Source organism: Syngnathoides biaculeatus, chromosome 8 (assembly GCF_019802595.1).
Source record: "Syngnathoides biaculeatus isolate LvHL_M chromosome 8, ASM1980259v1, whole genome shotgun sequence".
Taxonomy (NCBI): domain Eukaryota; kingdom Metazoa; phylum Chordata; class Actinopteri; order Syngnathiformes; family Syngnathidae; genus Syngnathoides; species Syngnathoides biaculeatus.
In genome coordinates, this window is record NC_084647.1 from 23,124,284 (window position 1) to 23,139,676 (window position 15,393).

General features: G+C 41.2%; 2 protein-coding genes across 15 annotated transcripts in view; both read right to left on the minus strand.

The window, feature by feature from the left end:
- Positions 1 to 15,393, minus strand: part of p2ry1 (purinergic receptor P2Y1) — a 34,938-nt gene that overhangs the window by 15,010 nt on the left and 4,535 nt on the right. Inside the window, exons 1-2 of one of the 3 annotated variants that reach the window (XM_061826510.1) lie at positions 10,716 to 10,805; positions 10,271 to 10,343 (exon numbers count right to left, since the gene is read on the minus strand). The exons of 1 other annotated variant lie outside the window; for it this stretch is intronic. In XM_061826510.1, the coding sequence (XP_061682494.1) occupies positions 10,271 to 10,343; positions 10,716 to 10,765 (123 nt within the window). In that variant the 5' untranslated portion in view covers positions 10,766 to 10,805. Of the gene's footprint in view, positions 1 to 10,270; positions 10,344 to 10,715; positions 10,806 to 15,393 lie in introns of those variants that run through there. One more of the 3 variants, XM_061826513.1, reaches the window with a different exon arrangement.
- The window catches only part of LOC133504355 (muscleblind-like protein 1), a 110,282-nt gene continuing 105,504 nt past the window's right edge, over positions 10,616 to 15,393 (minus strand). For all 12 annotated transcript variants that reach the window (XM_061826522.1, XM_061826524.1, XM_061826525.1 and 9 more), the window contains one exon: positions 10,616 to 14,050. The gene's annotated coding sequence lies outside the window, so the exon portion shown is untranslated. The remainder of the gene's footprint in view (positions 14,051 to 15,393) is intronic.

Sequence of the window (15,393 nt, forward strand, 5' to 3'; positions counted from 1 at the left end):
AACACGAAGGAACAAAGAGTTACCTTCCGCAGGTAAAACTGGAATAAACCCGTCTGAGTGGGCATCTGCTAATAATGTCACTTCCTGCTTCTTCTCCAAAACAAATCCCTCGAGAGTATTTATATGTCGGGAGTTACAAAAAGGCCACATATGTCAAAATCATGTGTGGTGAAAAAAACCGATGGGTCCGTTCCGGCTGCCTTTTTTAAAAATTAAAAACATACTAAAAATCATGCTTTGAGTGTCAGTAAACCTTTAAGGTATCACTTAGAACTCTTTTTCACCATCTTAGATGACCAGATTTTTGGTGGCCCTGGCTAAAAAGTAGCCCCATGACAAAAGCGGGCTGGGGTGTACTCCGGCAAGAGTCCTCTACTTCAAGACATAAACAGCAAGTGACCTTACACGATCCAGTGGGCATTCACTGGAATGGGCTAAGTTATTCAGAATAATGAAGTGGCCATTTACAGGAAGGGCCACTTCCACATTCTTAATAACTTTGCCCAGTTCTACCAGTCAAAGGTGCATTTAGCTATCAAACTTTGCAACTGTAGAACTGGAAGAAATACACCTTCAACGAAATGTAATGTAATTTGTGTTATTTGGGCTACAAATGCCCCCAAACGCTGCATATCGACGAATCGGCGGCGAATGATAATTTGATAGGACCCCGGACTCGGGTCTCGGATGCCTCTTAACATGGAGATCTTGGTGAAAGGCTGCTGCTATTTGCATACGTGATCCATGAATGCAAGAAGGAAATACAACTGGCCACATGCTCAGAAAGTACGTGGAGTAAGTCAAAATACACACATTCCACTCCTTAATGGATCACTTTTGTAATGGACGGATAACGTTGGTGTTAAAAACAACAAAGGTGCATGCTTTGGAACCGCTGCAGAAACCCAAGCAGTCCCCCATTGTTGTAATTGCTCTCGCCAAATATTTAGGCCACCCTCCAGATGGCCAGACGAAAGTCGCTCGAGTGCCAATTAAGAGAATGAACGCTCTAATGGAGCGTGGTTATGGAGTACATTTAATGATGTGTTCTAATGAGGAATTGCATTGCGATACATATAGTTATGGAGGCACTGAAGGCTTAACCACAATAAAATTGAACAATACATTACACTGTACAAAGATATCTAATGACATGATGTCATTAAATGTTTATTGCTGTAAAAACTGGATTGAGCGGGTTAAAGCATTGCGATTGAACCTGCAACAGTAATTCAAAAAATGGTGACTTAATTGTAATACTGTTGCTATAAATGAGTATGAATGTGTAAAATCAAAAAGAGTCTTTGGACTGGCATATCAAGTATTCGGTCAAACGGTGGCAATCCTTTTCAAAGTGGATGTTTTCAAGCTTCAAATGTGGGAAAGTGTGCGGTCAGGTAGACGCGGAGGATTGCACAAGTCCGCCTAATGGAGCATTCTACTCCATCATTTGTCAGCCATAAGGATGCGTTTAGACGAGATGCTGAGTGCAAAAGAGTCGCTGAGCTAATGGCAGGCATTAGGGTTTTGTTGGTGCCTTTTGCTGGACTGAGCGCTGACTCATGAGTGCAAAACGGCAAACAGGATGGACGGGACTCCTTTCCCAGCAATGCGTCATGTGGACACAATGCATTTTAATACAATATTTGCTACATTTCTTCCATAATATTCCGCTAGAACTATTAATTCAAAAATGTTTGGTGTTGTGGTTGGAGATGTGTCAAAAGGCAAGGCATCATATTTTGTTGCGCTCATGTAGCTAAATAAGATTTGCACATTTTTACAATTTGTATACTGTGCACATCTACATTGGCAAATGTGTTTTAATGCTGGATTGCAGTCGCAAAGCACACTTATAAATATGATCATTACTGGGTATGAGAATTGATCCTTTAAAAATAATTTATTATGTAGAATTGATTATTGCGAAGCGAGGTTTTGCTACTACAACACAGAGCTCCACTGTGGCTGCACCAATTTGTTTGCTGGCATGAAAATAGAAGTTCAAAATATTCCCCAAAATATTCTCATTACAAATATGCAAACAATAACAATTTATGGAATAAAAAAATGCAGGTTTTTTTACTCTCCAAATAAACAATCTGGTGTATCTGGTCACATGTCAAATACAGTAGTACTTTGCTGCATAACTGAGGTGAGGCCAGCTGCGTGATGCCACACTTTGCATGTTATCTACGCACTTGAAGGGAAAAAAAGACACTTCAAATGTTACCATGAAATTATTATTGGATCCAAACAGAAAATCTATACAAATCATAAAGCAGCAAACGGAGATTGAAAAGCATGTCATTGGAGCAGAAGAGGTTCTGCCTCCTCTTCTCCTCCTTCAATCACTCCTGCATGATTGAACAACATTAATAAGAGAGTCCCGTCCGTGAATGGTAATCAAAATGGCTCTGATCCATTCCCACCTAATGCATGAAAATTGTGCAGGAACAAATGTACAGAAGAAGCTTTAAAGTGAGTTTTTGTTCCTAGCTTTTCCCATCAGGGGACGAAGCCGTCGCATAATGAAAGAAATTCTGGAGCGGAAACCTGAAGGCGCGTATGCATTTATATGAGACGTTTAGCCACTATAAATGAATGAAGGGATTCAATTCACACGCCGACGGTGCGACGATGTGTCTGAACATGCTAAGGAGGAGACAGCAGTGATACGCTACCATTGCAAACAAGAGAAAATATTTTTAAAAAAGAAATATGAAAGAGAGTGACAAGTGGAACTAGAAACTGCATGTTGCAACAGGTTTATTTTACTTGCTTACTCACAGTATTTCTCACAAAAAAAAAAGTTTTTTCAACACAGTTGCAATGATTTAAGAGACAAGGGTACTCTTTTAATTTTGGTAGCACACAAATTGATTCTTTGAAGTCCTGAACAGTTCAGCTTTGGTGGAGGTCTGCACGCTACTGTTTGATATTGATGTTATAAACGGTAATTATAACATCGCAAACACTGTTGCCATTTGGAGGGTTTTCCATCCATCCATTTTCGTCGCCGCTTATCCTCATGAGGGTTGCTGGGAGTACTGGAGCCTATCCCAGCTGTCAATGGGCAGGCGGCGGGGTACACCCTGAACTGGTTGCCAGCCAATCGCAGGGCACATCGAGACAAACAGCCGCACTCTCAATCACACCTAGGGGCAATTTCCAGTGTCCAATTAATGTTGCATGCTTTTGGGATGTGGGAGGAAACCGGAGTGCGCGGAGAAAGAACATGCAAACTTCACACACAAACTTGAACCTGGGAGCTCAGAACTTTGAGGCCAACGGCTTCCAGCTGATCCACCGTGCCGCTTGGAGGGTTTTCCTCTATTCAAAATTTAATCAGCCTATTTGCAGCCAAAATGAGTGCGAACATGTAATAAGTGGACCCACAAAACAGTTAGAGTTCGCTTGTTTTGTCACAGTCAGGCCACGAGAGCGAGCAAATTGTCAATTATATTCGATTAGCTGCAGTTAGCTACAGCCTATTTAAGGCTTTGTTGAGGATACAATCATTTTCAGACTGTCCGACAGGCATCCATGCATGGCATAACAGCGCAGCACTAGGAATCCAGGCTGCTTTCTGTCTATGACTAGGACTTACACCAGGTCAAGTATCCGTGACCCCCGTTTGCGGAGTACGACAACAACAAAATACTGTTTGAGTATTTCCTAAGGTGCTGTCTGTGGATTACGGAACATTGGATCACTTTGTCCCAAGACAAATTCTCTTCAAAAAGCTTCACCCTCTCCAATGTGAAGTAAACAGCCTTGTATCCTGGCTTTGAAGTGACCTGTGATCTCCGACCTCCTCTTTGGTCATTTACCCCTCAGTGTACTTCTATTTTGAAACACAAGAAGTATTAAAAGCGCACAAAAAAAGGTTAATTTTTAAAAACCTATTTCCAAAACAAAGCCCTAGAGATTTTGCCCAAATTTAAAAAACACATGGTGGATATTAAAAAAAAAATAAATCTACACACTCCTGTTTAAATTCCAGGCTTTTGTAACATAAAAAGACAAGCTCAAGATAAATCATTTCAACACTTCCCATCATTCATTTGACCTGCATAACACAATTGAGATAAAACAAACTAAAAAATGTAGTTCCTCAATCAACAAAGTCTGCCATTTTTGTCCTGAAGAGGCTATTTTAGGGTCTTTTTAGTGGGCATTTCACAGGTCCTTTAAGAACAGACGTGTCCTCGATGTTATACCCTGTTGCTTCAACCACACCGACTAGACAGATGGGCCGGGCTGGATTGCTATTAATTTTAGTTTTTATTGTAGTGTGTGGGCAGTGCATGGCAGCAATGTGTGAAATGCACAAACATAAAACACGAGCTCCACAAGGTCGGCGCTTGACTAAAGCTCTTGTGTGGTGCGCTCGGTCCTCTCTTGACCTGCAATAACCTTGCCTCAGGTGCAAAATCTAACTCTTGACCCGTCTGCAGGCTACTCAGCTTGAATTGTTGCACCTGAACACAAGAGACAGGTAAAGGCCAGAGTTGCACTTCTAGATAGTCAGTCTTTGTTAGTGTTCAACTTGTTTCACCAAATTAAAAGTTGTACAATTGTTCAAAGTCACCGTTGGACTAATCAAAATCAAAGCTAGTCCCGGACGAATGCCTGCGAAAATCAAACGTCCGACGTGTACGACGGAGAACCTCTCAGAAACCCACCGTGTGAAGCCACCCCGCCGTCACACGTCCGCTTATCAATATGGTGCAGCGTGAGATGGGTAGAAAGGCTCATGAGGGAGGGGACTTGAAAAGGCGGGGTGGGGGGGGGGCACACACTTTTTTTCTGAGAGAAAAGAGAGGATGCTTTTGAGGGGGAGGCAAAGGTTGAATAACTAAAAGGACGAGAAGAAAGGCAGGCTGAGAGAGGAAGCGGCGGCGCGTTACATCTGGCCGGAGAAGTGGGAGGGGCGAGAAGCAAACAATCTTTTTCTTGTTGTTGGAACAGAGCAGAGCAAGCCAGCAGTGCACCATGGGAACTCACACATCAAGACCTCTGACTGAATAGCGGCAGAAGCAGTAAATGTGTGTCTCGCAGTTTGGGGAGCATTCTACGCCACAAGAAATCCCTTTAGAAAAGGACACTCAGGAGTAAAAGAAATGACAGAAGAGCCTTTGATGATAAACTGCACAGGGCAATTTCTCAACTCGTGCAATATTAAAAGAACATTAGGTGCATCGGGACTACATTCCTAAAATCCAAAACAAACTCAGTGGCATAAAAATTCCCTTTTGTGAAGCTAACAATGGTTACTTTAAATTGATGGAGGTGTTTCTCAATTTGTAGAGTGTTTATGGCTGATTCCGTCTTCACTTTCAACAATTTGGAAAAGAGAGGTGCCGGCACTCCCGCGACCCTCGTGAGGATAAGCGTCTCAGAAAAATTAGGGATGGATAATCTAAAACAAAACAAGTAAGGCTTGCATGAACCACAGCGTGTAAGGAAGTGGAGATGGAGTCTTGGGATTTAACAAAACCTCATCTCTATGTTAAATGTCTGACCCCGTAAAATGAATTCTGATTTGTTTGTAAATACCTTATATGACGTTGGAAGACATGTTCAAAGAGTACAAACCTTGTAGTACTCAAGTGTGCTTTGACAGTGTGAATCTTCTTAAGAATTTTTAAGTGTGGCTGAAAACGGCGCCACATAATGGACTCCCGACGCCCTCTCCATGATATAAGAATTTAAACTTTAGCACTTCCCTTCGCTTTACTGAAAACGGCGGTTTCATTTGGAATTGCACATCAAGAGCAATGGAAGAAGTAAATAGTCTGATCTGTGGAAATACGAAAAATGAACAAAGGAAGGGACTCATAGTTGATGATTCGCCAATTTAGGGTCTGAAGGCTAATGAGCAATCATCAGAAAACGAGTGATTCACCTGCTAATGTTTATCTGATGAGTCATACTGTGTAACAATGAACACTCGGACGGAAGTCGAATAAATCCATGCGCCGCCTGAAGTACTTGGTCATTATTTTATAGTCATCTCACGAAGCATGTTAAGTTTTTGCTGGGTATCCTGCCCACACGCAGTAATGCATACTGAGTATTCATTAAAGTTGCCGATCCTGAGGCTCAGAATTTAAGCAAGCACCTACTGGGATGCTAATTTGAAACTAAAGAATAAAGACACTAACTTCCTCATGGCAAATCATTTGGAAAATTTGGCGCATTGAGTCATAACAGAATATACAGTGAAGAAAACAAGTATTCGAACACCCTGCTATATTGCAAGTTCCCCCACTTAGAAATAATGGAGGGGTCTGAAATTTTCATTGTAGGTGCAAGCCCACTGTGAGAGAGACAATCTAAAAAGAAAAATCTAGAAATCACAATGTGAGATTTTTTTCAATGATTTATTTGTGTGATACAGCTGCAAATAATTGTTTGAACACCCGAGAAAACCAATGTTAATATTTGGTACAGTAGCCATTGTTTCCAATTACAGAGGTCAAACATTTCCTGTAGTTGTTCACCAGGTTTGTACGCACTGCAGGAGGGATTTTGGAGCACTCCTCCACACAGATCTTCTCGAGATCAGACAGGTTTCTGGGCTGTCGCTGAGAAACACAGGGTTTCAGCTCCCTCCAAAGATTTTCCTTTGGGTTTAGGTCTGGAGACTGGCTAGGCCACGGGAGAACCTTGATATGCTTCTTACGGAGCTAATCCTTGGTTTTCCTGGCTGTGTGTTTTTGGGTCATCGTCATGTTAAAAGACCCAGCCACTGCTCATCTTCAATCCTCTGATTGAGGGAAATAGGTTGTTTCCCCAAAATCTCACAATACATGGCCGTGGTTATCGTCTTCTTAATACAGTGCAGCCGTCCTGTCCCATGTGCAGAAAAACACGCCCAAAGCATGATCCCACCACCCCCAGGCTTCACAGTAGGGATGGTGTTTTTGGGATGGAACTCAGCATTTGTCTTCCTCCAAACACGGTTAGTGGAATTATGACCAAAAAGTTCAATTTTGGTCTCATCTGACCACAAAACATTCTCCCATGTCTTCTCTGTTTCATCCAAATGGTCATTGGCAAACTTAAGACAGCCCTTGACATGTGCAGGTTTAAGCAGGGGAACCTTCCGTGCCATGCATAATTTCAAATCATGACGTCCTCAAGGATTACCAACAGTCACCTTGGAAACAGTGGTCCCAGGTCTTTTTAGGTCATCGACCAAGTACTGTCGTGTAGTCCTGGGATGATTCCTCACCTTTCTAAGGATGATTGGGACCCCTCAAGGTGATATCTTGCATGGGGCTCCACTCCGATTGAGGGTGACCATCATGTTTAGCTTCTTTCATTTTCTAATGATTGCAACAAAACAGCCTTTTAGACCTTTTTTCACCAAGCTGCTTGGCAATTTCTGTGTAGCCCTATCCAGTCGTGTGGGGTTGTACAATGTTGTCTCTGGTGTCTTTGGACAGCTCTTTTTGTCTTCGCCATGTTACAACTTTGAGTCTTACTGATTGTATGAGGTGAACAGGTGTCTTTATGTAGCTAACATGGAGTGGAGGTGGACTTTTAAAGGCGGACTAACAAGTCTTTGAAGGTCAGAATTCTCGCTGATAGGTGTTCAAATACTTATTTGAATCTGTATCACACAAATAAATCATATATTGTGTTTTATGGATTTTTCTTTTTAGATTATCTTTCTCACAGTGGATATACACCGACAATGAAAATTTCAGACCACTCCATTTGTGGTAGAACTTGCAATATAGCAGGGTGTTTAAATACTTATCTTCACTGTAGATGGACTAGAAACTCGAGGCCTCCATTGCCAATCGTCATCCATTTTGTAGAACAGCTAACACGAAAGCATTTATCTGAAATATCTTCAAACTTGACGCGGCATGCTCGTACTCCCCTTGCCCGAAGGTTATACGTCACGTTGTTTAAGTGGTACCACTGTGGTCGTATCAGAGCATTTTTTTTCTTCCCCCAGAGTCTGAGTACAAGTACAGACTTACAGGGATGGTATCAGCGATTATATTAAATATGGCTCTTTAAATGTATTCAGCAGATACGGACTATCAATATGTAATAAAATGGGTTAAAAAAAAGTACAGTGTGAAAAATGCTCTGCCAGACGTTAATAACTCCAACTCCACGTTGCTGCCGCTGCAGCCAAATCTCAGAGGGCACCAGTCGATTAATATCTTGTCTTCAAAATCTTTTGGTATTTTCTCTTCCGCTGAACGATTTATCCTCGCCGGCATTAAACCACAGCCATGCCGAAGAAATATTATTGCACTTTGTGTCACAACTGAATGTGTGAGAAGTTAGAGCTCAATGTGCACTAATATTACACTTCAGCACGTTAAATTAGATAAAAAAGTGAAACTAAAACTGCAGGTTGACCTCTTCTATCAGAAATAACCTCAACCAAATGTTTCCTGCAGTTGCAGATTGTACGTGCACAAAATCAGGAGAATTTTACAGCATTGCTCTTTCCCAAACAAGATTTCTGCTGAAAATAAATCTCGTCAACATCTCAAGTGGGTTGAGGTCAGGATTTGACAGGACCACCCCAAAACATGCATGTCCTATTTCTGAAGCCACTCTGTCGTTGATTTGCTTGTGTTTCGGATCATTGTGCTGTCGCGACAGCATTCCTCTTGAGCTTCACAAATTGAACAGACGGGCTCACGTTCTTCCACAAAATAAAGTGAATTCTTGTTCTATTTGATGATGGTGATTTGTCCAGGCCCTGAAGTGGCAAGCACACCCATATAATGATGATCCCACCACCTTGCTTTGATGTCGGAGTTCTGTCCCATTTTTTTCATCCCGATGCTCCTCTGTGTTAAGAGGAGCCAGATGAGGTGCCTGCAACAACTCCACAGGCTCCCCGTTGAAAATCCGCATCCAATACTGAGCTGCACCTTCAACGCCATCAATAACCTTGGCCTGCCATTATCTTTCTGACCTCCTTCTCATTGCCATCCGCTCCCACTCTCTCAGATCTTCGTCGTCCATCTATCACAGTGTCTCTTCTGCTCATCTGTTTCACTGCGAGGGACAGAACCTTCAGTCACCATCACCATCGCGCCCCGCAGACCCATTAACCTTCTTCAAATCCAAACTAAAGACACACATGTTCCAGACTGCCTAGTCAAGTTATTATTTCCCGCTTGTACGGCGACCCTAGGTGGCTTGAAAGATATAAATCAAATGAATTATTTACTATTATAAAAAATTGGATTCATGTGAAAAATGACTTTCCTCGTATCTTTTGTCCGTCTTAGTCCATTCCTTATCTATTAGGTTGTGTTGTTTCCTCATTTTGCATAATGGCTTCATGGGACCTTTGACCCTTCCTACATCCTCAAACTGCACCTCAACAATCCCACAAAGACAAGCGAGCCGACCCACAATGGTGCTTGTAGCTCACAAGCATTATATAGTTCCAGACTTCCTGCCAGCGTGTGAATGGCGCCCGTTCATGCACTGGGGGTACAGCTGGGCCCGCCCTCGCAGCCCTCATAAGGTCACCCTTATTTTGTCAGTGCCGGATTAAAGACACCCTCTTAATTCCTTCTTCTTAGACTTTCTAGGGGTTCAAACGTCGAACGTGTGAACATTTGCTCACTGAATAAGCCTGGAAATTGTTTGGAGTTGATTATTGCCAGAGATTTACATCTGTGAACTTCATAGTTTGTTATTAAGGTAGGCCAAATAAATCATTTTTTATCCTCAGAGCCATATTACAATTATCAGGCGTGTTCATAGTTGTCACTGTGTATTTCATTTAGAACTTATTTACTTATTTTTTTTTTTTTTGGGGGGGGTAAATTCAGATCCCTCAGGCTATGCCACACAACATGAAAGGCAATTCTTTGGAATTCATCTGTTTGGGCAAAGCATGGAAAATTGGATTTAAAGCAACTCCCAGTTTTTATTCTTTTTTGTAGCTATGCAGTGTAACCAACGTTTTGTGTTTCCGCATGATTTTGGTTGATTTTTTTTATTTTTCATCTTCTCTTAGCCTGGTATCAGATGTTATTGGGCTACTTCACGTCAATGAATTGCAGTGCATGACATTTTGCTTTTTAACGGTTTGCTTACCATATTCAGGTAAGAAGCGGGTAAACATATTAGAACATGTCCTTCTCACAGTCGTAAGTCCGAACACTGGTCGTGGTTGCTAAATTCTGAACCAACAGCGCTTGACTCAAGAATTGCAAATTTTAAATGCTGCTGCTTTCTATTCCTCTGCTTCAAAACGCACACTTACTGTAATCAGACACTCACACCACAGAAAATTGGCCAAATGATGACTCAGCAACAACCTCAGGATGGTGGTGCATCTGAAATGAATAGTTGAATAAGTTAATAATGTGGAGGGGAAAAAAACAAAACGAAAAAAAATCATGTGACATTGCAGAGCCAGTCAGGAGTCAAAGTGGTGATTTTAGGCATAATTTTACAAGGAATGACTACAAGTCGTTAACCAAAACATTAGAACTTATTTTAACATTTTTATTTGTCCCTCTCGTGTATACAGTTAGAAACAACTTGAGGCAGCGTAGTTCTACTCCGCTGCAAAACCACAAGTACAATCATAAAAAAATATTCCACATACATTATTTCATTTATTGTAACTTAATACAGTACAATGAATTTCATGACATCCAATGTTGGGTATTAGCAGGTACTGGCTCATCTGCACTCAGCCTAACCTGACAAAGCGGCAGCGCCATCTTGCGGTTGGACGGTGCTTCACAGTCATTCGACTCCCGATGGATCCTCAAGGCCGCTTTTGACACAGGAGATCCAACCAGCCTCAGGTCAAGATGAACAGCAACACATAACATCACCCAGAATTCGTGTACAAATAATTTAAGTCAATTTTCGTGTACAAATAATTTAAGTCAATTATGCTGTTGCTTTGTATTTTTTTATTACATTTTTTTTTAAATCCATAACAGCAAAAATCATATATAGCAATGCAGGCCCCCAGGGAAAACAAACACATTTGTGGACTTCATCCCGCCTCCAGTCAGTCATATTGAACATTTTATGGCTTTTGACTAGTTTTTCCATCTCTTGACTGACGCAGAAGGAGGGGGGGGGTGGCGGGGTGGGGGGCACGCCGCAGTTAAACAAGCAGAAACAAACAGCAGCAGAGGACATAATACATCACAAAGAGCAGAGGAAACAAAACAAAGAAACAAAAATAAACAAACGAGAAAAATGTTTTTCTTTTATTTAAGCATGCGCGATGATGGCAAGTGAGAGATAATCCGGTCTGGTGAACAAAACCCCAAAATGCTTCTAGAGAAGCACATCTTACACGAACAGAAGAGCATATTGAGAAGTATTTGCTGTATGTCTCTCCAAGTGGTGACTACGCTGTATCCTTAGGATTTTTTTTCTTCATTTTTTTTAAATAAACCACTATTCTATATTTTTTTCTATAAATATCTTATTCCATTACATAGTATGAATATTGTAAATACATATATCTCCGTAACATGTCTTCTTTAGTCTTAGTACTTTTTTTCTCTCTCCATGTATTTATATGTTTAACATGCATTTGCCTCCCAGTTAAAGAGACAGTACGTGTTATGCTGTTTGGGCCTCCACATACAGGCCTGACAGTGCGAGGGGGTTGGGTAGTGGACCCCCCCACCCTCCTCAGTTCCCGGGCAAACTACAAGCTGCGGACAAACGGAAAAAAAACCTCAAAAAGAAAAATTTAAAAAAGAGCGACATTAGCCGTTCCTGAAGGGGCCGGGGCTAAAGAATGACAACTCAGCGGCTTTTGGATGCAAGCGATTTTTTTTTTTGTGGTTATCCTAACAAAACCCTCGGTCATTATAGACATTTTTTTTATTCAAAATATGATCTCAATATACATGTTTTCTCTCTTTTTTTTGACTATGTACAGAAGTGCAAAGAGTCAACCTTTTTATGTTCGGGAGCTCCCCCCCACCCTCCATTTTGTTTGCAATTGGCTGAGTGGGTGTGGACTTCCTGTCACGGGACCCCCCCCCCCACTGGAAAAAAAAAAAAAACAGCTTGTTTTCCATCATGGCCCAATTTCCAACTAGAGTAAAAATACCCAAACAGATATTATTTGAAATGGATACAGTAGAAAATAACATCTAAAACATCCAAGAACAATAATTATATATATATATTTGTTTAAATTAGATGACTAGTTACAAACCTTACAATCATGAAAATGCTAAACTGTTATCGCCTACCACCATAAAGCAATAGCGACAACTCGGCCTCTCTGTTTTATTAGGAGTGTTATGTACTTGTAAAAAATATCTTTGCTCAGAGAACAAAAGAGACTACAGGAGTGAATGCGAATATGCATATGATTCATATGCATACCAGAAAATACTAATGTTACCATCTAAAAATCCAAACATACCTACAGAGAATTCTAGATAAAGATGACAGAACATAGAGAGACTCGAACATGCCTTACACCTTAATAGAACTGAAGAGAATTCCAAAAGTGTTTTGGCATGGCACGGATCAGGCTTCTGAATGGCATGTTGCATTGTGATGACCCGGTGGTACATTCTAAGGCTTCAGATGAGGGATACAATCGTTATTTTTATTTTTTTTTGCCACTTTCGATGCGCTAGCCATGTGTTTAATAGTCACAAACGGACTGAAGACGTTCGAGAGAGCGACGGTGAATCCTGAAGGCGGCTTCAAAATACGACCAGATACAAAACGTTTTCGTTTTTCTTTTCTTGTTTTTCTTTTGGAGTATGGTGTAGTAAAAATACCCAACATAACACACCACACACATAATATCTCAATTGTTCAAACGTGACAATTGTTGAGTCACGTTCCCCAATGATGTTGGTGGCACTAGCGAGACTGACCCGTGAGAGGCAGCGTGGTGTCACAGGGCATTCAGACTGGAGAGAAATTCAACCAAGAAAGAAGATGAAATAGAAAATCACAGCTAGGCTATCTGGTTGATCCGGTAAACTACATTGTGGTTTCAAACTCTCTCCTTGTCATGTTCACTGTGGTGAACGACTTCTGAGACATGTGACGCAAAACTCATCACAATCAGTGGCAGAACTGGTAAGTGTACAAGATTCTTTCTGTTCATGTACGTTGTGTTGAACATGCGCCTAAGGATTTGCCACCGTAACGATTGAGCGGTTTTTGGAGCAGGGAAAAATAACTTTTAACGCACCGCACACCATGGGATAATCATTTATGCCCGACATTTTCTGACTTTGATTGCAAGTGAGGTAAAAGGCTCAAATTCCATTGTCTGTATGTGTGTACCTGCTTAAGTTGAACCACAAAACAGTCACGCAAAAATACTTTCACCCCCCCCAAAAAATCTGAAAAGTCGGACAAACAAATATTCTTAAACACATGCGGCCTCAAGACCACAACTACATTGGCGACCTGTCGAAACCCCCCAAATCTTCAAAAAAATCCCGTCAGCCAGCACTAGTTTTTACATCTTTGTTGACCTTGACGCAGAAGACTTGAGTTTTTCGTATCAGCAGTGATGGGTCATGACGATGGAACAAAGACGAATCTTGAAATCTTAAAGGGAAAGCCGATTGCTTTGCGTGATTGCAGTACCATTGGCATATTAGCACAAATATGGCCTTTTTGTGTGTGTTGGTTTATACGAACATAAAAAAAAAAAAAGCAACCCTCATCTGATTCTTCTTCGTCTCTTTCAACTGAAATATAAGGTGCACCTTTTGTGTAAACATATGAGATAACCAATGAAGAAACGTACAAAAGAGACCGCCATTCCTCCTCCGCCTCGATGGACACAGCACTTTGTCATATTCGCTTCACATTCAAAGTAAGCCTGGTGAATAAAGGTAAACGCGCCTTCCCTTCACAGAGAGGAGAAAGAAGACGCTCTTGAAGTGTATGCAGTGTGCGTGAAGTGACTGGAGCAAATTCTGCAAACTCTCCGTTGTTGACGTGTGGATTCGTCAAATTCTTGTCTGTTGAATCGCTGTTTTGTTTTTTTTTTTTTTTTTTTTTTGCTCTCCAGTTCCACCTGGTAAGAAGTCAGAAACAGAATAAAGACAAGTTGTAAAATCCAGAATAGGATGCAGAAAAAGGGCTACAGTTTGATTTGGATCATGTTGAACTTTGGAAGCTTGTAATAGTAGCTGAGAGCTCAAGATTTGTATTTTTAACATTGCTGAACGAATCTTACGACACAAAGTCAAAGCAAATTCATGCCAGGTGACGCAAATCAGGTGAAAAGGAGAAAATTCATCCCCGATCCGCAAGTGTTTGAAAATGTCATTGGTGTGACAGCCAATCGGCATCGAGCATACGCTGCATCACAAACAACGTTCCTGGAGTTGTTGAGAAGAACAATGGAAGATAAAATTAGCATTGCTGTTTGTGGGCACCTGGAACTTTTTGATAACTACTGCTACCATTGGACCTTTACGACCTGTCAATCACTCATACAATAATAGTCAATGAGATAGCTGCATTGTCTTAACCCCTGGCTTGACACGCCCCTCTTGTCGTATTGTCCCACAAGCAATGCTGGTTGTCAGTAGCAGGCGCTTTAAAAAGTTAACATTACGATGTAAATGGTCCTCAGAAGCGCTTGGGGAACGTGCAATTCTGATGAAAGATATCCGGCTAGGTTATAAGGGGCCCGGTTGATTCATTTTCCAAAGCATAAAACACAGTTGATGAAGTGTCTACGATGGATTAAGGCTCGGGGAAGAGCGCACGTACAACTAAATGTGAACGATATCAAGAAACACAGCGCTGTATGTTCGAAGTTAAGTGAGGTAGAAGTATCTTCTCTGAGTTTGATTTCATTATTATCAGTGCTTTATACATTGCAGGAGAACAACTTTCACTTTGTTAGGGTATCACTGACCTGCTGAATGAAGTGTGTAATGTTTTATGCCGAAGAAGTAAATGTGCCATGTCATGCAAGACAAATGTCTATTTGCCTCTTTATATCGCATCAGACTTTTAAGACAGAGCGCTGGGTTCGATTATGAGCCAAGTCAAATGAATACACCCACTCACTTATAAAGACTACAATGATATTACTTGTGATCTTTCCAAATAAAAATTACTCACCCTGCTTTACATGCGCAGTACGATTCCACAATTTTATCCTTGTGGATTTCAACATGAAGTTTGTGAGGCGTCAAACTTTTTTTTTGCATCGATCGCCAACATTTCACCGTAACTCTGACATTGCATCCTGCTCCGTCCAAAATTTTAATTCCGTGTACATATCCTTGCATGAAATAGTTGAGACCGCTCTATAGAACTCTCTTGGACAAGTCTGATGAATTTGGCAAACAACATACCCAGATATTATCTGGAATACGTGATTGAGAATCGACTTCAAACATG